At 48.9% G+C, this 23,304-nt stretch overlaps 4 protein-coding genes across 5 annotated transcripts; 2 read left to right on the forward strand and 2 right to left on the reverse strand.

Moving 5' to 3' along the window:
• Positions 1–267: 267 nt before the first annotated feature.
• LOC123159963 (flavonol 3-O-glucosyltransferase UGT89B1) lies at positions 268–2,058 on the reverse strand. Its single transcript, XM_044577773.1, has one exon. The coding sequence runs from the start codon at positions 1,956–1,958 to the stop codon at positions 513–515; it is 1,446 nt and encodes a 481-aa protein (XP_044433708.1). The 5' UTR covers positions 1,959–2,058; the 3' UTR covers positions 268–512.
• A 3,122-nt stretch (positions 2,059–5,180) lies between these two features.
• LOC123158591 (uncharacterized) lies at positions 5,181–10,911 on the forward strand. Its single transcript, XM_044576505.1, has 3 exons — positions 5,181–5,618; positions 8,254–10,357; positions 10,444–10,911. The coding sequence occupies exons 1-3, from the start codon at positions 5,292–5,294 to the stop codon at positions 10,692–10,694; spliced, it is 2,682 nt and encodes an 893-aa protein (XP_044432440.1). The 5' UTR covers positions 5,181–5,291; the 3' UTR covers positions 10,695–10,911.
• Positions 10,912–14,290: 3,379 nt separating this feature from the next.
• Positions 14,291–17,759, forward strand: LOC123161355 (calcium/calmodulin-regulated receptor-like kinase 2). 2 transcript variants are annotated; one of them, XM_044579198.1, is made up of 8 exons: positions 14,291–14,560; positions 14,787–15,250; positions 15,457–15,610; positions 15,981–16,107; positions 16,293–16,378; positions 16,463–16,534; positions 16,960–17,163; positions 17,242–17,759. In XM_044579198.1, exons 2-8 carry the CDS (start codon positions 14,898–14,900, stop codon positions 17,539–17,541), a joined length of 1,296 nt encoding a protein of 431 aa, XP_044435133.1. In that variant the 5' UTR covers positions 14,291–14,560; positions 14,787–14,897; the 3' UTR covers positions 17,542–17,759. The 2 variants fall into 2 exon arrangements, with proteins under 2 accessions (XP_044435133.1, XP_044435134.1); XM_044579199.1 differs by lacking the exon at positions 14,291–14,560 and having other exon boundaries at positions 14,608–15,250.
• A 171-nt stretch (positions 17,760–17,930) lies between these two features.
• LOC123161354 (phosphatidylinositol 4-kinase gamma 5) lies at positions 17,931–22,018 on the reverse strand. Its single transcript, XM_044579197.1, has 2 exons — positions 21,542–22,018; positions 17,931–20,464 (listed from the first exon to the last, which is right to left on the reverse strand). The coding sequence occupies exon 2, from the start codon at positions 20,359–20,361 to the stop codon at positions 18,334–18,336; it is 2,028 nt and encodes a 675-aa protein (XP_044435132.1). The 5' UTR covers positions 20,362–20,464; positions 21,542–22,018; the 3' UTR covers positions 17,931–18,333.
• Positions 22,019–23,304: the final 1,286 nt, after the last annotated feature.

Consider the following 23,304-nt stretch of genomic DNA (forward strand, 5'->3'; position numbering starts at 1 on the left):
TTGGACGACACACCCGCTTCCAAGCCACCGCGCACTTGCCTCCCTGGATCTCCTCAGTCCCAGCCCAGAAAACCGCGCGGCAACCCTTATCAATCTTCTCCAGAGCCCACTTAGGCGGGTCGGCCACGATCAAATGATGCGTGTCCAAATTCCCGCAACACTGCCGCGATACTCACACCACAAATTTCAAAAGCCTCTTATTACCCTGTAAACCCTGAACCAAACATTCCAGAGGTCATCAAGAACAGTTTACTGGCAAGAAAGTCGAAAAGCAAAACTGACGACATTTTTGATAATATATCTGGCTGGTCGGAATGCAAAGAACAAGTGAACTTCCTGTACATTTTACAGCGGTATTGTACAAGTGGTCGAAATGATGTATGGTAACTGAGCTTTCTGTACATTTTACAGCAGACACCGGTGATTTCTATGTCGAAATGAAACCGAAATTGTAAAATCGCCGTTCGTAAGTTCTGCACGAACTGTTTCATGGATCCTCCGTATATCTTCAGTCAGGCTCCGAGCTCGCGAAGCTCCCGCGCCAGCTCCTCCACCTCCCGCCACGAGCTGCCGCCTTCGCGCACCGCGGCCGCCGCCTCCTCGGCAAGCTCCTTGGCCCGCGCGGCCACGTCGACCCACTCCGGCCCCTTCCCCACGACGGTCGACTCGAGCACGCGCACCAGCTCGTCGGCGCTCGGCGCCGTGGCGACGCCGCCCCAGCAGAAGGGCACGGCGGAGCGCAGCTCGTCCACGAGAAGCCGCGCGTTCACAAACTGGTCGGACGTCATCGGCCACGCCAGGATGGTCACCCCGGCCGCCGCGGACTCCAGCACCGAGTTCCAGCCGCAGTGCGTCACGAACCAGCCCACCGCCCGGTGCCGCAGCGCGGCCACCTGCGGCGCCCACCCGCGGATCACCATGCCCCTGCCGCCCGCCGCCGCGCGCTCCTCGAACCCGTCCGGGAGCGTCACCGCCGGCCCGACCGTCCACACGAACGCCGCGCCTGTCTTCTCCAGGGCGGTGGCCAGGGCCGCCGCGTGAGCCGGCTGCAGCACCGCCATGCTCCCGAAGCTGATGTACACGACGGACTTGTCCTCGAACTTGTCGAGCCAGGCGCACAGGTCGGCCGCGGCCACCGCCGTCTCGCCGCCGCGGTTGCCCGCGGCGTCGGCCTCCGGTGCCAGCGGCCCCACCGCGCGCACGCGCCGGAAGGCCAGGTCCGCGAGACGCGCCTCCAGGTACCGCCCCTCGAGCCGCCGGAACGTGTTCGACACGAACGCCGAGCAATCCAAGTTCCAGAGGAAGTTCCTCCTGACCCCCTCTGTAACCTCGTCGCCCTCCTTGTACGTCCGGTAGAGCAAGCTGAGCTGCCGCCACGGGTACACCGGGGCGCCCGGGAGATCCGGGAAGGCGATCGGGCACTCGTCGTCGCTCTCGTCCTCGCGCCGGGGCAGCCGGCGCAGGAGCGAGTGGAGCACGGCGGTGGCGTACACGGCAGACGACGAGAACGCGACGCGAGGGAGGCCGAGCTCGGCGGCGAGCGGCTGCGTCCACCCGCAGAAGAAGTCGGAGAGTATGGCGACGACGCGGTCCGGGGTGCCCGAGCGGGCGCGCACCCAGGAGCCGAGCGGGCCGCGGAGCCCCGCGAAGGCGACGATGAGCGCGCCGAAGAGCACGGGCGGGCACCCCTTGGCGCTCTCGACGCCGGCGGGGAAGGCCGGGTGGTAGGGGAAGGGGAGGGTGAGCGCGCGGACGGCGCCGCCCGGGTGCGCGGCCAGGAGGGGCGCGAGGAGCGGGGCGGTGCCGGGCGTGGCGACGACGGTGAGGCGGAGCCCGCGGGCCGCGAGGAGGCCGGCCAGGTCGAGCAGTGGGATCGTGTGGCCCTGCGTCGGGTACGGGATGACTAGCACGTGGGGCGCCGGAGCGGTGGAGCTATCGCTGGTGGCGCCGGCGGCCATTGCTATGGTGGCAGTGGTGGCGTCGCGGTGAATTGCGACCGCGGAGCCGCGACGTGGGGTGGGGTGGGGTGCGACGTCTGCGGTGTTTGGTGGCACTTCTCCCTCTCTCTCAAAAAAAAGTCTAGGTCAAAGCTCAGCCGAAATATTGTACTTAATCCTTTTTTTCACGTTTGATCGAGATATCGATAGATTCGTTCTTGACTTTGTACTCCAACGGCTCCATGGAGACATGGTTGGCCCCCTCCGGGTGGGCACTTGCCATGTTGGCTCTCATGTCTTAAAACTTCTCAAAAAATAATCGCTTGCTTTTTTGGTCCCCACAAAACTATATTTCTGCAAATTCCAAAAAAATGCAAAGACAACGACTGATATTGGGCACTTGATTAATAGGTTAGTATAATAAATTAATAATATATGCCAAAGTGATGCAATGATGATATAAATTTAGCATGACTATAGCAAAAAGTATAGTCACATTTTAGACGTATCATCAAGGGAGACTATGAGCCTGGGGTGTGGTAGCAAGGAACGGACATGGTGAAATTGTTGTTGCTAGGGCAGGATGGATCCCTCGGGTCTTAGGGTCTGTTTGGTTGGAGACTAGTGTGGCCAAGCCAAAATGTGGCTAGCCACACAAGTATGGCAAGCCACACAAGTGTGGCTAAGAAATTGGACGCCAAACTTTGGCAAAAGTTGGCAAAAAATTGTCTCTTTGACAAGTGGGCCATAGGGACAATAAAGTGTGGCAAGCCAAAGTGTTACAAAAACCAAACACATGCTTGACAAACTGTGGCTGCCAAATTTTGGCTTGGCAAACTGTGGCTGGGAACCAAACAGCCCCTTAGATTCCTTTGGTGCGGAACTGCGAACTGTGGAGATGGCTATGGGAGTGGTTGCCGAACTGGGAGTGGTGAGAATGCAGATTGAGACGGATGCGTTGCTCGTAGCGCAGGCGCTGAACCGGAGAAAGCCAGACTTCTTCAAGGAGGCGTAGCTGATTGAAGATATCAAGGTCCAAAGGAACTTGTGGTTCTCACTGTGCAAAATCACACATTGTCCACGTGAGGTGAATCATGCGGCTCACTGCTTAGCAAAGTTAGGCTTAAATGCCAACTTAGGAGGTGTTGATGTGTATGATGTTAATGTACCAGCTGAACTTGCTGTGATTGTATCGGGCGATAGTGCCCACGTCTTTGAGTAATAAAGCAGTCGTTGCTTTCAAAAAAAAAGAGACATATGACACTGAAGGTGCTGCAGGCAACCTACTACAAGGGGTGCCGAAGATGTTGTAGGGGGTTCTTGCATGGCGCTGCGATGCTGAAAGCGGTGGACACCACCATCTCTCGCTATTGCGTGCTAGCTGTGGGTCGTGATGAGAGGCTACTGAATGTTGCAAGACAAGTGCGTTTGTTGAGGTGGTGGACATGATGATGCTCTGACGGTGGACGCGAAACGACAAATGTTTTTGCGAGCAATGTTGCGATGAGGCGACGGCTTCCCGCAAGTGGAGAACGGGAGACCGAAGGCTGCTGCTATGTGATGTTACGAGTGGAGCGACGAGACGGCGATGGCCATTGCGAGCCAGACGACGAGTGCAGCGAGAAGGGTGCAACTTTCACGTGAGTGTTGTTGCATCGGGGGAGAGATACACGATGGATTGAGGGTGTACACATATCACATCTAACGGTTGGGCCGACTGATTTTCCATTCCCTACAGCCAGTTGGCGCCTAGTGCTGACGTCATTATCTCACATACCTGGCTTTTGGGCCATTAAAGCTTCTGATTTAGGACCTGAAGGCCACCATCAGACGAGAAAGTGCTAAGCCGAGAGAGCTCCTATTTGGCGCTGTCAATGCCAGTTAGGGTTGCTGGCACTCACACGCGACACGTAACGGGCTGGTCCAGCAACGTGCTAAAAAATCAAATGCAAAGAAAAAGAGTTGACAAATTCTATGTGAGGTGGGATTCAGACTCACACACCTATATATCAACGGTCGTAGCTAGACATTGGCGTAATAACTACTAGACCGAGCTCACTTTGTTGTCCGCTTTGAGGAAGTAGTACTGTTTGGCCCTTCTTTTAATACAACAATTAATATATATTATATACCCCAGTATAAATTATTTTTAGAAAGAAAATGTACAATGTAAATTTTTTTTTGAAAAAACTGGTGAATTTGGGAAAAGTTCAAAAGAATTGAAAAAGGTTCTTACGAAATAAGGAAGTTTGCGAATTCAGAAATCTTCATGAATTTTAAAGCATTCATACAAATTTTAAAAAGTTCGTAAAATTCTGAAAACGTTAATGAAATTTGGGGAGAAATTGCTAGCTAAAAGTTCACACATTTGAAAAACATGTTCACGAGTAAGAATTCACAATTTTGAAAAAAAAATTATTAATTTGAAAATTATTTCATGAATTTAAAAAAGGTTCACGACTATAAAAAAATTCACGGCTAAAGAAAACACGAATTTGGAAAAAAGTTCGTGGAGAAAAAATTTCATGTATTAAGATAAAAAGTTAATGAATTTGAGGAAATAAGTTCACAAATGTACAAAAATGTACAAGTGTTTGAAAAAGTTCACATATTTAAGATTAAAAAGCGAATTTGAGGGAAAAAATCACAAAAAATGGAAATTGTTTGCGAATTTGCAGAAAAGTTCACGGAAATTGAAAAGGTCCACAGACTTGGAAAAATTCTTTGAGTTTTGAAAAAGTTCATGAAAAAGGGCAGTCCGGTGCACGTAGCTCTCGCCTGCATAGGGTTTGGGGAAGGGTCCGACCACTTTGGGTCTATAGTACGCATCATTTCCCTGCATTTCTGCAAGAGGCTGTTTTCAGAACTCGAACTCGTGACCTCATGGTCACAATGCAACAGAAAAATTTCATGAAAAAGAAAAATAAAATACATAAGAAAAACAAAAAGAAAAAAAGAGTGAAAATGAACAAAAAACTTTCTTTTTTTAGAATCATGAAAAAAACTACCTAAAAACCCGTCCTGGAAAACAGAAAGAAAAACCGCCCGAAAAATAGCCTATAAATGGTACTTAAGGCGCCAAATAGAAATTGGGCCTAGCCAAATCAATTGTAAAAAAAAGTGCCAAACCGAACCCCCTTCCCTTCTCTGCAAACGACACGAACTCGGCCTCGTTAGCCCATATCTCCCGTCCACCATTTAACTCCCGAGCCCAAATACGAGCACCAAAGAATTTCGCAGGAACAAAGCTCCGACCGAGGAAACGGAAACCCAGCCCGACGAGCCACACATCCGACTCGATCCGGACCCAACGCGGCGCCTCCCACTCGTACCGACCCACCGCCCTTCGCCCTCATGTCCTCCTCCGCCGGCGACGGCCTCGCGCCCCCGTCGTCGGCGTCCAAGGGCAAGGCAAGGATGGACGACGACGCCGAGGCAGAGGCCGTGGCCTTGGCGCCCGAGGGCGTGCCCTGCGGCATCTGCTTCACGGACTCGTGCCGGGCGATCCGGGGCGAGCTCGACTGCTGCGCCCACCACTTCTGCTTCGTCTGCATCATGGCCTGGGCGCGCGTCGAGTCGCGCTGCCCCTTCTGCAAGGCGCGCTTCCACACGATCCGCCGCCCGCCCGTCCCCGGCCGCCTCCCCTCCGAGCGCATCGTCAACGTCGCCGAGCGCAACCAGGTAGCCAAATCCGAAGCATTTTTAACCCATGATCCTCTTGTGTATCAGTTGCGCGATAAATATCCAGCCATCTTCGTCGCCGTCGATGCCTCGCTCCATGGATAAGTTAGACTGTCAAATATTTCATAACGTGTTTCTGTAATTGTACACTTCCTATGTTTCAGCTTCAGACACCACAATGGCAAAGTTCACAGTACTGAGATTTATGAAAAGATTCAGGCAACTAAGAATCAGGAAAACTTTTTTTAAGCCGCACGGGCAAAACCTTATAAAGGATTCATGTAACTGCTGCAAAGGTGAAGCCACTCGTCGATTCTTTGGCCTCTTTGTGTCATCTAGAGGGAACACTGAAAATAACCTATATATTTGGTGTGCGTCTCAAGCTGATTTTACACGTCGGGTTAGCATTGAATGCGACGGCGCGCAAAGGCAATAGGGTTGACTCTTGAGATGATCTTTCCTACTTCTAAAGGTTCGAGTTGGTGCTGAGTTCACTTCTCTACACATGTGGGATGTTTTGCCAAAAAGGGCAGAATTAAAATACTGGGTCAGCAGAGAGTCGAACTCGGCACCTTGTCTAGAGGGTTCTAGTGTCCTACCATCTAATCTGTATACTAGGGGTCTGCCAAAAGGATCGAACGACATTTATTAAATTAGCCCTCAACCATTTCCTCACGAGTCCTCCATCCGCCATCTTTTTTTGCAGTCGCCGTCCTCTAGCCACCTCTCCCTCCAATCATCGTCCTCCGTCATTTCAAAATTTGAACTATGATCCCGCTTCAAATTTTCTAATGCCTCTCCCATGGTCGCTTCAATTGCTCTAGCATGGCTCTGCTGCCGAGCCTTCCCCTGCCTTTTTCACATTTTTGTCTATGCTGAAAATTGAAAAGTAGGTGGTGTGTTTTTCTTTTTCTATTGAGAGGATTGTTGTATAGTGGAATAGGTAAGAGGACTAAGGCCCAGTTCTTTTCACCCGTGATTCTGCAGAATCAAGATTCTAGAAAATTTTGCGAGAATCTGCTTCCCCCAGAATCTGGCGTCGAGTTTTTATGAGATTCCAGTTTGAGATTCTGGAAAGAGTTGTGTGCCAAAATGTCTGTAGTACCCCTTGACAGAAACTGTTTGATGAATTGTTAACACTTTGTTGTTTCGAACAATATCTTGTCAAATGTGAGCCAAAGCCAAGTTCCGGCAATAGTACCAATATGCAGTAGTATTGACAATATCAACAAAAAAAAATTCTAGCACAATCCATCCATCAAACAAAATAAAACAATCAATCCATCCATCCATGTGACAAATTGAACAATCAATCCATCCATTCATGTGACAAATTGAACAATCAATCTATCCATCCATCTAACAAATTGACACATCGATTCCTCTATCTATGCAACAGTTTTTTTTGCATCTATCCAGTCTATAGCTAAAAAAAAGAAGAACAGAGAGTTGGGAGAGAGAGGATGGATCACCGTGGAGGAGTGGAGGAGATGTTGATGTTCGGCTGCAGCTTTGGGACGGAGGCGCCGTCGGTAGCCGGTGCGGAGGGGCCCGACGGCGGCTTCCGGGTGTCCCGGTGGCGGCAGAGGGCAAAGGGGGAAAGGGCCCGTAGAGGAAGCTGGACTACGGCGGGAGTGCGGACCGGCGTCGCCGGCGGCTGCGTGGTCCGGGACGGCGAACTGGGGCGGGCGGCGGCGCTGGAATCTTAGAGGGCGGCCCTGCTCGAGGTCACGCGATGCGAACAGATCGGCATCGGTCGTGGGTGGCTCGGTGGCAGTTTTGCCGTAATAACCTGCTACAATAGGGGCACTCTATTAACTCCAAGCGTTTTCTTTGATGGGACTTGCCAGAATCCTGAGATTGTGGGAGAAACCAGGTATTTTGGGATTTTGGGATTGCACTAGGATTCTGAAGAATCCGGTTAGATTTTGAAAGTTCAATCGAGTTCTTTTCGCTTGGGATTTTCAGGACCAAGATTCTCCATAATCTGCTCAAAAGAACTGGGCCTAAAACTGGAGTGAAACCCAACATATTTATAACGTTATACAGCCTGAATCAGGATGAAGCATAAGAAGTTTGAGTGGTATAAACTATCGAATTGTTTTTTAGGTTTGTGAGCACATATTTATTTACTTTGGATCTGGTGCAACACACATACACTTTGCTAGTTGTTATTTTTAGTCGGTTTTATTCTCTCTCCTCTCTCATTGGCACTGGCAGTTCCTATGTGTCAAGATGTAGAGTCAGTTGATGTCACGCCTTTGTAAATGCACTTACAAATGTTAGTTCTTGCACCGCAGTGCGAGCAATTTATTGGTAACTCTATTACTCCCTCATTTTAGGTTTACAAGGCCCGCATTTATTTTGACCATCAATTGGACCAATAATATATGAGTTGTGTATCATTATACTATCAGAAACTTCTTTCACATGCGAATTCAATGATAAAAAAATTATGGCATATAATTAACATTTGTTAGTCAGTCAAATAAATGGTTATAGTTGGCCTCAAAATGCGTGTGGGCCTTGTAACCCGAAAGGAGGTGGTAGTATTTAGTAAGTTGCAATGATTATATTCTGTTGTTAGGACCCTTTGAATTCTTAGCATAACTGATGTGCTGTGTTGGTTGAACAGGTATACCATCCTCGAGGCAATGTGAGTAGCGTGGTGAGCACTGATCCTTACGTGAACAGCGGCTGCAGCGTGTGTAACTGCTCCAGTGATGAGGACCTGCTGCTCCTCTGCGAGCTGTGTGATGCGGCTTCACACACGTACTGCGTGGGGCTAGGGACCACTGTGCCAGAGGGAGACTGGTTCTGCAAGGACTGTGAAACATCCAAGGAGGAGCACTCGAGGTGTCAGATCGAGGATGGTGGGTCTAGTGATCAGGGTGAAATTGAAATCACCATTGAAGTTCCAACTGCTGAGGCAGTTACAGAACCTTTCGCTTCTGATATTGTGGAGGAGGGTTCCTCTCTGAGTTCAGTGCGCCGCACAAATACGAGGAGCAGTGGGACTACCATTGAAGTTCCAACTGCTGAGCCGGTTACAGAACCTTCCGTTTCGGATATTGTGGATGAGGGTTACTCTTTGAGTTCACTGCGCCGCACAAATATGAGGAGCAGTGGGACTACCATTGAAGTTCCAACTGTTCAGCCAGTTACAGAACCTTCCGTTTCGGATATTGTGGATGGGAGGTACTCTTTGAGTTCACTGCGCCGCACAAATACGAGGAGCAGTGGGCCTATCCCAGTTCCGTCTATTTATGATAATGTGGATGAAGATTACGGGACAATTCCAGTGCACGGGACAAATGCACAAAGCAGTGGGTCTTTCCCAGTTCCTTCTGTTTATGACATTGTGGATGAGGATTACGAAATAAATCCAGTGCGTAGGACTAATACGCGGAGCACTAGACCTGATAGAAATGCCAATGGTTTGCCATCACAGGGTACTTCTTCTGATGGATCTTCTTCTCATGAATCTCCTCAAGGGCGAGGCACTGGTCGTGCAGTGTTGCATGCCCATGCTCGCTTTGGAACTGAGAGAGCTAGAACATTTCGTAATTCTCGCAATCTTAGTAACCGTATAATGCTGCTGCGTGAGAACTGGCCTGCTCTCCGTGCAGGTTCTGCAGGATTTGCCACACATTTACACAACAATAGTGGTAGTTCTTCTGTTAAAGAGCATCAGCAGTCTGTGGCACCTCCGCCTAAGGAGACCCGTCATGTCAATAAGGCATGGAAAATGTTGGAAATTGCAAAGTCTGCTGGTGGAAGGAAGAAATGTGACGGGCCTTCCTCCCTAGACTGCACTCCTCGATTCTCTATGGGAAACAGGTCAACTTCATTCAGCCCGATTGATACAATCTTAGGACAGAAGAAGCAGAGACTTTCTCCTACCGTGACACAGAGAGACACTATGAACTTTGAACGTGGTGCAAAAAATGATAATATACTGCCCCGGAAGGATGTTGTAGGGCACTGCGACTTGCCTGGGAATCGCCATGTATTAGTTCGTGAAAGGATGGGTTCATTCCAGAGCAGAATGACAAATCAGGAAAGTCCAAATGGTAAAGTTGCCCCGTCAAGCCATAGTCAACATGTTGATCAGAGACCAGAATCTTCGTGTGGCGGTAAAGTTGCCTCATCAAGCCACATACAACATGTCGATCAAACATTGGAATCTGTGCGTGGCCCGCTTGGATCAGGGAAACCTAAAACGGATGCGCTGCATCCATCTGCAAACAGTCTATCATCCGGTCGTCCCACGGTGATCTCTCCGCTACAAATCGTGTTGAGCGCTGGGAGCCAATCTGGTGCAAAGGTAAACCCTGAGGAACCTTCAGGCGTTCGTGCTGCAGCATCCAATGAAATTGGTACCGTGGCAGCAACAGTTGAAGTTAGAAAAAGTTCTGGACCAGACCGTGGTGAGTCCAAGAGAAAACATCGTTCTGGAACGCGTGATGATCAAGGATCCAAAAAACTGAGGGTAAACCCTGAGGAACCTTCAGCCGTTTGTGCCACAACATCCAATGAAATTGGTACCGTGGCAGCAACAGTTGAAGTTAGAAAAAGTTCTGGGCCAGACCGTGATGGATCCAAGAGAAAACATCGTTCTGGAACACGTGATGATCAAGGATCCAAGAAACCCAGGAAGAGCGGTAAACTTGCAAAAAGTGAAATATCATGCTTGGCCATGCTTGAGTTGAAGCTACTCAAGACAGACAAAACCTACGGTATGTATTTTTCCTTTCAGCCCTTTCAGCAACAGAACCTTGTTTTATTTACATGTCTGATCTGTTAAAACTTGCTTGTGATCCAGGTTCCGACAGATTCAAGGAGGTTGCTCGAGCAGCAACACACACCGTGTTGGCTTCCTACGGACTGGAGCATACTCCATCAGTAGCCCTGGCGCTCCCCAAACCGGTTTGCAAGCACAGCTGCAGAACCGGAGCTTCCAAACCGTCAGCGATAGCCAACACCTGCAAGGAATGCTTGCATGGTTTCGTGAAGCAAGCCATCAGTTCGGTGTTGGCCAGCAAGCAGATGGATCAAACTGCTGCCTCTCGCTAGGGTTTAGACAGTGTCTCAAATTGTCTTTTGCAGTTGCGAGAGGAAGAATTCTTTTGTTTTAGCTAGTGCATAGACAGATGTTGTATGTACATTTCTGTGGCGTTTTTTGGGGTTTCCTAGCTGTGTAGTGGTTGCTAGGCCTAGTCCATGACAAGGAACATAGTACTTGAATGTGTTTCAACCAAGAATAATAACAAAAGAAACATAGTACTTGAAACAATGGTTGCTGGTTTATATGAGGCAATGGTTGGTGCGCCTGGAGCCCGGAACTGGTCTCACATGCCCGGATTTGTGAACGCTGGCTGTTAATGGCTTGCTGGACAAAAAGTCTCCCAAGGAGGGAAACCCAGCTGGGGGTTGTACCGTAATTGTTCGTCGCAAATTTTGCGTATTTAAGGCCGCGTTCGGATTCCCTCCACTCCGTGGCTCCGCGCCGGAGCGGAGCGGCAATCCAGCTGATTAAAGCTATAATTTGCAGAGTTACTTAAAGCCCGCTCCGTGCGCTTCGCTCCGCGGATGACTACCGAACGCGGCCTAAGTGTCACTAGCTGCTATTGGTTGCTTGACCTCCTAAAGTCTTTCCCTGAGGAGAGGCATTACTGAAACTTTCCAAGATTATGATTGTTAGGTCCAATGCTTTACCCAAATGATTTATACAAGCTGGAATGCAACTTGCATTGTTTCTATTTGCACGAATGAAGGGAATGTGAGGTAAGCAGCTCTAGGTTGGTTTGGCAGAACATATTTAATGGATTTAAAAAAAGCTAAGTTGGCATTTGTCTATTCGTTAATCACAAAAGAAAATTTTCAACTATTTCTCTACGAGAACACACAAAATCCATTTAGGCTTGACCCGGATCAGACGCATTTGAATTTCTGCCTCTTGGTTCCACAATTCAGTTCCCAATATGAGTGTAATTTTTGTGTTAAGCTAGAGGCCCTTTACCCGCGGTCTTTTTATAACCATCCAAGCAAAGTTTTGTTTTCCACCTTGTAAAAGCGCATCGACAAAGTTCAGAAAAGGACGGCCAGCACTGTAACAACAGGCACGCAAGACACAACCGACGGCATCATCATCAGTTAAAAACAAAACGTCAACACCAAGACTTCGAAAGGACATTGAGAGTAATTTTCCTCGCAGACGAGGTCGGAAGAAGGATCTAAGCGGCCGAAACGGCGCCGGCGGTCGCCACCACTGACCACCGGACAAGGCAGGCGTTACGCTCAAAGCAGAGAGATGAGATGAGATGAGACGAGACGAGGCACGCTGCCGTCCGGAAGGTGGCAGTTGGAAGAACCGGACGACACTGGGCGAGGATTTCTCTCGCTAATCAGATCCGTCCATGCTAAACCCCCTTTGACCGGTAGCCGTAGCGACCAGCGGAGCCGAGCATTTTTGCCTTGCCATTGGTCTTCATTTCTCCCTCCCTGGCTGCCTGACCGGATCGACGAATGTGATACATCAAGATGGGAATGGGCCGGGTCGGCCCGCCGGGTCACTGACCCGGCCCAAAAAGTCAAGGCCAATGGGTCAAGTGGGTTGGCCTCAAATGATATACGGGTCAGTGGAGCCGGCACCGTGCGACCCATTGGGTCAGATGGGTCGACCCATTCTGATACGGGCAATAGATACTACAGTATAAGTTACTTGTATCTACCGACAGAGCTACCGTGGCCCGTCCTGCCTAAATCATTTTTTTACATATGCGAAGTCCAATACGTGAGTAGCCAGCTGAATGCATTGAGAGATTATTCCTCCGGTTAGCTTGCCTGAATGCATTAGAGATTTATCGTTCGCTGAATGCCCAGCCTACTGCATCCCACTTCACGGAAAGACAAGACAGGACGTACGCACCTCACATCCAACACAATATATCTATTCAAAATAACTTAGTATTGACTAATGCTTGGTAGTGTTGAAGCAGGATGGTTCAGAAATTTAGACTGACCCGCCATGCTATTTCTTTGTAAACAGAGATGTAAGTGTGAATTCGCTGGATTTTGGGCCGGCCTCATGTGCCCAACGGGTCAATGAGGCCACCAATTTCTGATGAAATGGGCCGACCCATGGCCTCACATATTGGCCTTGGGGCCACAGGGCCGGGTCCAAGGCCAGGTCCGGGTCGGCCCATTCCCATATTGAGTGATACAGTGACAGTCTTGTGATGATATTTTCTTTTTCAAACTATCTACGGGAGTGACGAATGCGATGCAGTGACAGCCTTGTGATTTCCCTTTTGTCCAAATTACCTACCGGAGTGACAAATGTGATACAGTGACAGTCCTGTGATTTCCGTCGTTATTTCCAAATTATGTCCCTCTCCAGACGTCTCTAACATTGACTTGTCACACATACACAGGTTACTATTATTCTTGAATTGGCAACACATTTAAAGAAAACCGTGATAAAGACATTTCTATAGTATGCCACGCTTAAATTTGGCCGAGTCCCGGTTTTTCTTTTTCTTTTATTGGCGGGAACGTTGAGCCCCATTAAGGAATATTTTGTGAAATTGAAGCCGTACATATCATACATTTTTCTTAGAAAAGGAGATTGGAGCCACATATATCACACATTTTTAGATTGACAAGCCATGCAAAATGTCCAAAACACAAATATGTTTGCCTTCAAGATAATATATACAAATATGTTACCGGTAAAGCAAGCATGTTTAACGCATATGCATTGCTTTAGAGAAGCTTATTTGCTTTTTTATAAAAGCCTCATTGGAGTCACGGATAGTTTTGTTCTTCACCCATCGAGTAACCATTAAATCAATATTATGTGGGATATACTTCTCATTGTTATATTGTTAGGTTATTCCGACATAATATTGATTTAAGATTCTCCATAAAAACAAAAATACCCTCATGGTATGTTGTAGCCTAAGGGATATATATTTAAGTATTTAACCATGCGCCCGTATAGTCTCCATCCTCCTCACCCCCACTGAAAGGGGGCAAACATTTGAAATAAAGAGAGCCTTCTCTCTCTCCGCCAAACTTAATGGTCTCTTGATGTGTACCCATTTCGTCCTTAAAAGAGTGTACTTTCAACTTTGTTGGAGGGTCAAATTATCTCAAAGTTTGACCGAGTTTGTGCAAAAATATGTCAATATTTGTGAAACCAAATAGGTATACGACGAAAATATATTTTATCATAAATCTAATGCTAATAATTTGATGGCATAAATATTGGTCTATTATTGCATAAATACAATCAAACATAAAAAAGTTTGACTTTCTAACAAATTTAGAAGTACATTTTTTTAAGAACGAAGGGAGTAGGTAACATTGTGACGGACGGACAATGTTCCCTTGTGTCTCTGCCTTAAATTGCATGCACACCCTGTGACCGGCGGGATCCATTCGCACATGACCGGCGGCTCCCATCAAACCACCAACTGCTCTGCCTCCATCTTCATCAGAAACAAAAAGAAGAGAAAATATATTCAGGAAAAGATCAAAGAGGAAGCGAGCGAGAGAGAGATAGAGACGGATATTACTAATAAATTACTATAATTAATTTCGTCCCCAAACAAAAAGATGCACAGTACGTAGACATTAATTACTCTCAGTCTTGTCCTGTGATGAAGCGCTTGGACTGCGTCCACCTCCAAAACACGCAGCCGCCTTTTCCACGCGCCCACCGGGTCTGAATTCCTCCTCCCTCCGCCTCCCCTCTCCCTCTCCCGAACCCGCGCGGCGAAAGCAACAGCCGGAGCACGGGCAGGAAGGAAGGAGGAGACCTCTCTCTCGCGCGCGCGCGTCGTCGTCTCCGCCGATCCTCGCCCTGCTCCTCCCCTTGCTCTGCTCCCTCGGGGTCGCCGTCCCAGGCCGGAAGCTTCGCGCACAAAGGCGCTGAGGTATGATGCACGCCTCCCGCCCGGCTTTTTGGACAGATCGCTTTTATTTCGGGCGACCCGATCACCCAATTCCGACGCGGGGTTGCCTTCATGGCGCGCCGCGCCGCGGAATTCTGGCGCGGGACTGCTTGTTCCCTAGGCGCGTGACGCGTCCGTACGTCGCGCCGCGAGGATTTCGGGTTCGAGATTGCTTGTTGACGCGTGCTGCTGTGCTGCTCCGTGGCAGGAGGAGCGGGAGGAGCCTAGAGAGTGCGCGCCGACGCGGTCGCCGCTCTGCGCCTGCGCCGGGGTTCGTCTCGCACCGGCATGGTCTTGGCCCCCGCGCGAAGGCACGGGAATGGCGGATAGGGCGAAGGTCGTGGCCATCGTGGTCGCCGCCGGCGTGGGCGCGGCGGTGCTCGCGGCGGCGTGCGTGTTCCTGGCCATCTGGATGTACCGGCGGCGGGCCAGCGTCGTGGCGCGGACGCGGACGCGGTCGCTCGAGTCCTCCACGGCCACGCTGCGGGCCAACGGCTCCACCCCGAGCCTCGACTCCAGCGTCTCCATCTCCGTTGTCTCCGAGGGCGTCGCCGACTGGGGCCACAACCCGCTGCCGCCGGGGAAGCGCGTCGCCTTTTGGGGCTGGCGGGGCGCCACCAACGGCAGGGACCAGCCCCTGTCCGTCTCCGGGATCCCCAAGTACCACTACAAGTATGTATGGCAACTACTCCTCCATTGCAATCCTCGTGCCGTTTTCGTTTCATTGCTGTGATTCCAGTTCCTATCAGCCCATATGAAACTCATACCATGATGCATACCGTGAATGCTGGTGTTGGTGTGAGTAGCCAAAAAATAAAAAACAGAGTAACATTTTCTGATTGCTCCATGTGAGTGACTGCTGTTGGTTGGTTGCTCAGGGATCTGCAGAAGGCTACCAACAACTTCACCACGATTCTGGGGCAAGGGTCGTTTGGTCCTGTGTACAAGGCTGTAATGGCTACCGGTGAAGTCGTGGCCGTAAAGGTTCTCGCGAGCGATTCTACGCAGGGGGAAAGAGAGTTCCAGACAGAGGTAAGGTGACTTTTCTGGTCAGTCCCGGCGATCACTTGATTTGGAGATCCATAGATCATGTATCATAGCCAGCTGGGTTTTGCTCCAACTGTCTGCAACCCAAAACTGAGGCAAGCTAACAAAATTTTGGCTTCCAGTTGATTTGGCACGAAGAATTGGCATATCTTAATTTTGGTTGTGCAAAGTTATTGGCCGTCTCTTTTTGGTAGTAGATAGTCAGCATGTAATTATGTTCTTGAGTGATGACACATGGTGCGGGTAAAGGCAGTGCAACTTGCAATATCTTTAGTCCATGTTGAGTAGTAGTTGGTAGTGAAGCATTTGACTCTGATAAACTGAGCTATAATCATGATCACGCCTTCATTTGCAGGTAATTTTGCTTAGCCGGCTGCATCATAGAAATCTTGTCAATTTGGTTGGATATTGCGTGGAAAAAGGCCAACACATTCTGATGTACGAGTACATGAGCAACGGGAATTTGGCGACCCTTTTGTATGGTAAGGGAGACAATTCCTCTACTTTTCGGTGATGAAACATGAAAAGGAACAAAACCATCTGTGTAGTAATTCTGCACTTGGCATGTAGCATGGCATGCATTGGAAGGGGAATAAACTAAAATGTTGCAGTGAATCAAGAAATCTCTCTCTCTCTCTCTAATTATTTTCATACCACGTCCTGTTAGGTGATAATAAACGGAGTTTGAGCTGGCAAGAGAGGCTACAAATAGCTCACGATGTCTCTCATGGGATTGAGTACCTGCATGAAGGGGTACAGTTGATGGCTATTAAACACGTACCTCCATTGTTAATGACCTGATCTTGCAATTGATCAAAGCTACGACTATGTGTGCAGGCTGTCCCGCCTGTTATTCACCGAGACCTAAAGTCTGCTAATATACTCTTGGACGAATCAATGAGGGCCAAGGTTAGGCAATTTATGATGGAGTATTTATGCTGATCATTGCAAATGCCTTTTGTTCTTTATGTGTACTTTTAGGTGTTATTATGCTGCCACCTTAGCTAAACCAATACTACTGTGTCATGATGAGTCTGCAGTTCAGTGATCAACTGAACCTGCTAATGCTGATGGTTTAGCTAACCAGTATTGTCTCTATCACGAGTTCATTAGTAATAAACTAACCTGCTCCTGTTGGATGCAAGTTGTTTAGCTGAACCAATACTGTCTCACCACGATGTGTCTGCAGTTCAGTGATCAACTGAACCTGCTAAAGATATTTCTGATGGAAGACGCATGCAACTAAAATAATGGTATCAGTTCCATGGCAGAAAATTGTTTGCTTGAAAATAACTATGCTAATGTGCTCTGTTTGTTTTACTTGGTGCATGCAGGTTGCAGACTTTGGTCTATCAAAGGAGGAAGTATTTGATGGAAGTAAGTCAGGTCTCAAGGGCACCTATGGGTATATGGACCCTGATTACATGTCCACCAACAAGTTCACAAAGAAGAGCGATGTTTACAGTTTCGGCATAATACTTTTTGAACTCATAACAGCCATAAATCCACAACAAGGCTTAATGGAGTACATTGACCTAGTAAGTGATTTCAGGCATTCTTACAGTATTTTCTGACAAGATTTCAGTCAGTGAGCATTACGCACCTCTCCTTTTTAGGCAGCGATTGGAGGGGAAGGAAAGGTGGACTGGGATGAGATACTCGACAAGAACCTCCTTGGTGGGAGCATTCCGGAAGAGGCAAGGGTCCTTGCCGATGTCGCCTACCGGTGCATCAACAGGAGCCCAAGGAAGCGGCCATGGATATCAGAGGTCACCCAGGCCATTTCAAGGCTAAGGCAGCGGCAGATGACTTTGCCGAGGAGCGAGACCAGGACCGTGCTAAGGAGGATAGAGTACCAGCACGTGGAGCTCAGCGATCTCGCCGGCATGAAAGAACTCACGCCGGTAGGAGCCTGAAGTCCCTCCTTGCTATTTGATGAAATCATCAGTTAGTTTTGGCCTTTGAAGGTGTCTAACTTGGGTTGGAATAGATGTAAATAATCCAGAAGGTAGAGTTTGGCAGGATGACCGTCTCTCAATTGATAGACTGGCAAATTGGTAATATGAACACTCTAGTAACAAATGCTAGAAAGTGTAAATCGATGAAGGGGACATTAAACTGCATGCTGACCTTATGTTCATAATGTTGCTGCATGAACTAGACAATAAATATCACAGCAGCATAACCTAGCAGAGACAGAAGAGTTTAACTGCATCAATAATAGAGTGCAAGGTACACACCACTGAAACATCTGTGACAACAGGTACAGTATATATAAATGACATGAGAACAATGACAACTGACAGCACAATAAAAACCTTTCAAGTTGAAATATAACATTACTCTGAAATCTGGACAATGTTTAATTACCACACCAGAAACTTTTTCTTGCATGTCTATTTTATTTGAACGGCACCTTTGAATGCATATCATGCATGGAGGAATTGGGTGGCCAAGAACTGGGCAGACATCACATCCCAACCTCCTCCAGGCAACTAGCTAGAAAAGAAAAAAGAAAAAAAAAAGAAGGAAAACTATGTACAGGAAAGGCCATCATCTGAACATGGACCTCTGAAGCAGGCATATTCAACGCTCGAACCCTATTGTAAAGGATGGCTTTATTCGACGACCGACCGCATACCTTGACACCTACAGGAAGCCACAGCAAACAGCAGCAGCCAAACTGACTTCTCTACTCCTGCACTAACTCAAAACTGACAAGAAGTACCCATCCTCAGCCTCCCCCTCTGCCCGGTGGCGCCAAGCTTGTGCGCGCGGAATGCGCCAGGGAGCAGCTCCTGGAACTTCTCAAGGAACAGGCCCCATGTATCCACACCCATGTCGGCCAGCTTCACAAAGCTTGCGCTTGTTGGGAGCTGCTCATTCGCGGTTCTCCAGTTACCAACTTGGCTGTTTTCAGAGGTTTTCACAGAATCCGCACCCTTCGGAATAGCAGGCACCTGACGCTGGCTTTTGTCCATGAGACTGACACTGCTCAGTGAGGTTGATAGCTTGGAAATATTAGGAAGCCACTTATTGACAGGCTTGGGGCAAGCTAACTTTTCTGCATTGCTTTCTTCCTCCTCCTGAATGTCATCTTCCTCTTCTTCAATGGCCTCTTCCAATTTAGACAGCGGGTTTCTGGAGCTTCCCCCCTTAAATTCAAAATGGTAGGCTGGTGGTGTTTTTGGCATTTCATGATCTTCACAGTCAAGTTCAAATTGGGTCACATCTTCATCTGCAGAATCATGTTCTGTGGAACATTCTTCTCGTTCAGTTGCTAGCCTCCTTGCCTCCATGCAGACAACCTCTAGCTGACTTGGCTGATCATCCATCCCGTTAAATTCCCTGCTCATCATCTCACCAATCTCCGCAAGGCAAAGACCAAATAATGTGCCTTCTTTCAGAAATATGGTTGAGAGGACTAGCACTCGGAGGCATGCTTCCCGGATCATAGGCAGCTCCATGCGAAGCATCTCAGCATCTTTCACTGGATCAAGTTTCCCTATGTACTCAAGCTCATCCTCAGAGAATGGGATTGACGCCTGCGGCCAGTGAATCCATTCAAAATAAGGATCCTCTAAACACTCTGGCAGGCAGAGACCATGGTCAATAGGAATCAGCTCAGTCTGATTGCCGAATTGATCGGCTCCTGTCACCTTTCTTACCAGAAGATTTCCAGCATGTCTATCAGTGTTGAAGATTCGGATGTCAAGAATACCAATCCTGTGAATAGCAGCTACAGGGAAGCTTGAAGTGCCAAGGTCACTAGCATCAAAATCATGAGGAGCGAACTGCTGAAATGAGGCAATCTTGCTGACAGTTCGCGGATCACCCACAGAAGCCTTCTTGTTGGTAGAGCCGACGCCTTCATTCACATTAAATACAGGATGTGAAATCTTAACAAGAACTGTCGGGGGGACATTAGCAAAGTTATCATAGTCCAGAAGGTATGCAGCAACCTCTCTAAAACCGGTCTCACCAACTCGAACTGATCTTTTGAGGCCTGGCTGCCCAAGGGCTCTCCCAGTAAAACCTTTTGGATTGTTGGGTGCAAACGGCTCCTCATCATTTGGCTTCACAATGGCAGCATTCTCACCTTTACTGTTCTTGAAATAGTAGGCACCACCAAGCCCACTATTGACAAGTTTTGGATCCACACCGTTTCTTATGGCCCTAGCAACATCCTTAACAAGCTGCTTTGCCTGAATGCAGCGGGTTGGACACACTAAAACTTCAATTGGACCACCCCTATCCCTTTGCTGCTGGAGATCCTTGCTTGTAGGAGACAGGCATGGGCTGGAGGAACTCCGATGCATGAAGGTCTTGGTCAGGAGCAGTGGTGAATCATTTCGGATGCTGCTGAGATCATTCTTGAGGACATGATCACCGAGCGTCAGAGAACTCTCCTCAGTAGGAACATTGAGGGCCACCTGCAGCTTTCTTTTGACTGTGTGTACACTGTCACCACGATCCAGTTGAACAGGCAGTACAAAACCAGTGTCAGTCTGGACAAAAACACGTTTCCATCCAACAGCCCTCCCCTCGCTTCTAGTTTTGCTAGGATAATCACCGATCAGAGAGCTGCTCAAGGCTGAAACTGCCATCTGGGTCTGGACAGGGTTCTTCAAGTTGCGAGACATGGCAGACAACAAAGGAATTGCTCTCTTGCGCCTTTCAAATTCTGCAGATGACGCGGTGCTAGAGTGCGAGAAAGGTGTCACGGTAGCAATCATCAGGCAACGGACGCCATCTTCCACGTTAGATAGAAAGCAACAGAAAGCTTGAGTGGGAAGCTGTTACGAAACCCGATGAGCCCAACCTTTGGATAATAAGATCCTGCAAAAACAGAAAGAGCAATCAGAGGTTATTATCTTTTTCTCAAGTTGGAAACAACTGCAACAAGTATCAAATTCAAAACGAGAAATATTAGTTCTTCATTCAACTTCCAAACTACCGATTCTTGCTCTGTAATGTATATAAAATGGAAGATAGGTAATTCTCATGGTAAACTCAACTACCCAGTTAATGAATATAAACCAAAACACATCGCATGATTTGAGTTAGCATTTCCATATTTTACAGAAAGTTGGTATACATAAGGAGTGGGCTACCACTTCCCATCTTTGACTACTAGCTTTTTTTTAAGCCTCGTACAGAAGATATGATATGTTCGTTGAACATAGATGCATTTTTATTTCAGTTTCATTCAGAGATTCGTGCTGTCCCCCGTTCACTCCCCCATCAATAGCATTTGTCCTTTTCTTACCCAAAATCTCTGTAGACTGATCACTGATGAGACAGGGAAATCTCTTAAACTTTCCATGTGGCAAACAAACCCAAAGCCCCACGATTCAGTCCGGAATCCGGGCCAGCAGCTTAATCACCTCTTGATTCGACAATCGTGCGATTTGCTTCCCCATGTATCTAACGGCTATTACATTTCATCTCGACGGAGTCAGTAAAAATTCAGATGCAGTTGTCAAAGCCTCAAAGGCCTTTTTTTTAATGACAGAAATCTTGGAGCTTTCAAGCTGAATCCGCACTAGGGAAGCTGCGCGAGTACAAGCTTCGCTCAGGCACGGTAGATCAGCTGCTGCGGGAGCGAGCTACACAATCGTCAGGCAATCTAGCGGTTGATGACATGAGCTACGCGTAAGGAAAGGCATTAATGCGCCCGGCCCAGCTGAAAGCCTGGAGAATCCTAAAAAAGGAATAATTATTGCTCCAGAAGCTACCAGAACGAAGCCACGCTCCATTCCTTGGCGACGAAGCACCGTTTTTTTTTTCCTACCAAAAACGCCGGCCCTTCTGCTCTCTCCACTGAGAAAGAGGGACATCGGAGCAGCGAAGGCCATGGATTCTACCGGCGGAACGAGCACCAACACGAAGGGGGGAATGAGGCTTTGTCCGTACCTGAACCAATGCGGACACCCAGAAATGGCGGCCCGCCGCCGGCGGGGCCGCAGATCTGGCAGGTGCGCCGCAGCCGCCTCTTTCGTCCGGCGTCCGGCGAGGGACCGGCACCTCCCACTCCCCGGCACGGCACTCCTCCGCCTCCGCCTCCCAGGTCTCGAGTTCTTGCCCCCCTTCTTCCCTCGCTCTCTCGTGCCTGAGTGAGCGAGCGAGAGTGCGCGAGAGCTTGCGAGGGGCTGTGGGGGGTTGCGAGAGGGAGAGGGACAGGGGAGATGTGTAATGGAGGGGGTTAATTTAAAGCCCTGAGCAAACCATGGTTAGGTTAGGTGATGGCGAGAGAGGTGCGAGGGGCGCGTGAGCTGCGATTGGCCGGGGCAACGTGTGTGCGTGCGAGGGTCTTCTTGCTCCGGCCACCCTCGACTTTGATCTAATTGGATGGCACGGCCTTGTGCGGTTTTTTGCGGGCCTATGCGCAAATTCTCGGCGAACCATGCAGGGGAGCCGCATGTAATTCGTCGACAAGAAAGAGATTATAATGTCGAAGATGACACGAGTGGTACATTGTAAAAAAATGGTATGATCCAATAAGAAGTCGAAGATGGTACGTTCTAGATGGGCAAGAATGACCTAAAGATCATCAACTGGAGCGACAACCAGAACATTACCATGACCACAACACGAGTGCGGCCGTCGGTCGTTGGTGAAACTTACATGCACGAGCATAGCACATGCGTTGGAGGAACGTGACTGTGGAAACGCTGCACACCCAAACAATCTTGCACTACTGAATCAGACACCGAACCGTCGACCGGAAATAGGAGAGAGAGGGGGGGGGTCCATAGGAGGGATCAATTCAACCTCAGAAAATATGGATGTGGATACCGATGACCAGAGGGGGACAACATAGGTCCAGGATGACAAAAAATAACCAGCTCCGACCACCCCAAGGAGAACGAGGCGATAAGGAAAACATCTGGTCGAGGATGGTCAAGGGTGGGGGGGGGGTCCATGGGAGGGATCAGTTCAACCTCAGAAATATGAAGGTGGATACCTATGACCGGAGGGGGACAACATCGGTCCAGGATGACAACAATAACCACCCGACCATCCCAAGGAGAACGCGGCGATAAGGAAAACATCTAGATCTGGTCGAGGATGGTCGGGGGGGGGGGTCCATGGGAGGGATCAGTTCAACCTCAGAAATATGGAGGTGGATACCGATGACCGGAGGGGACAACATAGGTCCAGGATGACAAAAAATAACCAGCCCTGACCACCCCAAGAGAATGAGGCGATAAGGAAAACATCCAGATCTGGTCGAGGATGGTCGATGGGGGGGGTCCATGGGAGGGATCAGTTCAACCTCAGAAATATGGAGGTGGATACTGATGACCAGAGGGGGACAACATAGGTCCAGAATGACAAAAAATAACCAGCCCCGACCACCCCAAGGAGAATGAGGCGATAAGGAAAACATCCAGATCTGGTCGAGGATGGTCGAGGGTGGGGGTGGGGGGGTCCATGGGAGGGATCAGTTCAACCTCAGAAATATGGAGGTGGATACCGAGGACCGGAGGGGGACAACATAGGTCCAAGATGACAAACATAACCACCCCCGACCATCCCAAGGAGAACGAGGCGATAAGGAAAACATCTAGATCTGGTCGAGGATGGGTGGGGGGGGGGTCCATGGGAGGGATCGGTTCAACCTCAGAAATATGGAGGTGGATACCGACGACCGGAGGGGGACAACATAGGTCCAA

The sequence above is a fragment of the Triticum aestivum genome, chromosome 7B, assembly GCF_018294505.1.
Source record: "Triticum aestivum cultivar Chinese Spring chromosome 7B, IWGSC CS RefSeq v2.1, whole genome shotgun sequence".
In the NCBI taxonomy this organism is placed as follows: domain Eukaryota; kingdom Viridiplantae; phylum Streptophyta; class Magnoliopsida; order Poales; family Poaceae; genus Triticum; species Triticum aestivum.

What these genes read in the sequence shown, in the direction of transcription:
- LOC123159963 (XM_044577773.1), bottom strand. Translation starts at nt 1,958, where the DNA reads ATGGCCGCCGGCGCCACCAGCGATAGCTCCACCGCTCCGGCGCCCCAC.
- LOC123158591 (XM_044576505.1), top strand. Translation starts at nt 5,292, where the DNA reads ATGTCCTCCTCCGCCGGCGACGGCCTCGCGCCCCCGTCGTCGGCGTCC. An exon ending in ACGTCGCCGAGCGCAACCAG is followed by an intron (nt 5,619 to 8,253) that starts GTAGCCAAATCC and finishes TTGGTTGAACAG; the next exon opens with GTATACCATCCTCGAGGCAA. An exon ending in CAAGACAGACAAAACCTACG is followed by an intron (nt 10,358 to 10,443) that starts GTATGTATTTTT and finishes CTTGTGATCCAG; the next exon opens with GTTCCGACAGATTCAAGGAG.
- LOC123161355 (XM_044579198.1), top strand. Translation starts at nt 14,898, where the DNA reads ATGGCGGATAGGGCGAAGGTCGTGGCCATCGTGGTCGCCGCCGGCGTG. An exon ending in AAAGAGAGTTCCAGACAGAG is followed by an intron (nt 15,611 to 15,980) that starts GTAAGGTGACTT and finishes CTTCATTTGCAG; the next exon opens with GTAATTTTGCTTAGCCGGCT. An exon ending in TTTGGCGACCCTTTTGTATG is followed by an intron (nt 16,108 to 16,292) that starts GTAAGGGAGACA and finishes ACGTCCTGTTAG; the next exon opens with GTGATAATAAACGGAGTTTG.
- LOC123161354 (XM_044579197.1), bottom strand. Translation starts at nt 20,361, where the DNA reads ATGATTGCTACCGTGACACCTTTCTCGCACTCTAGCACCGCGTCATCT.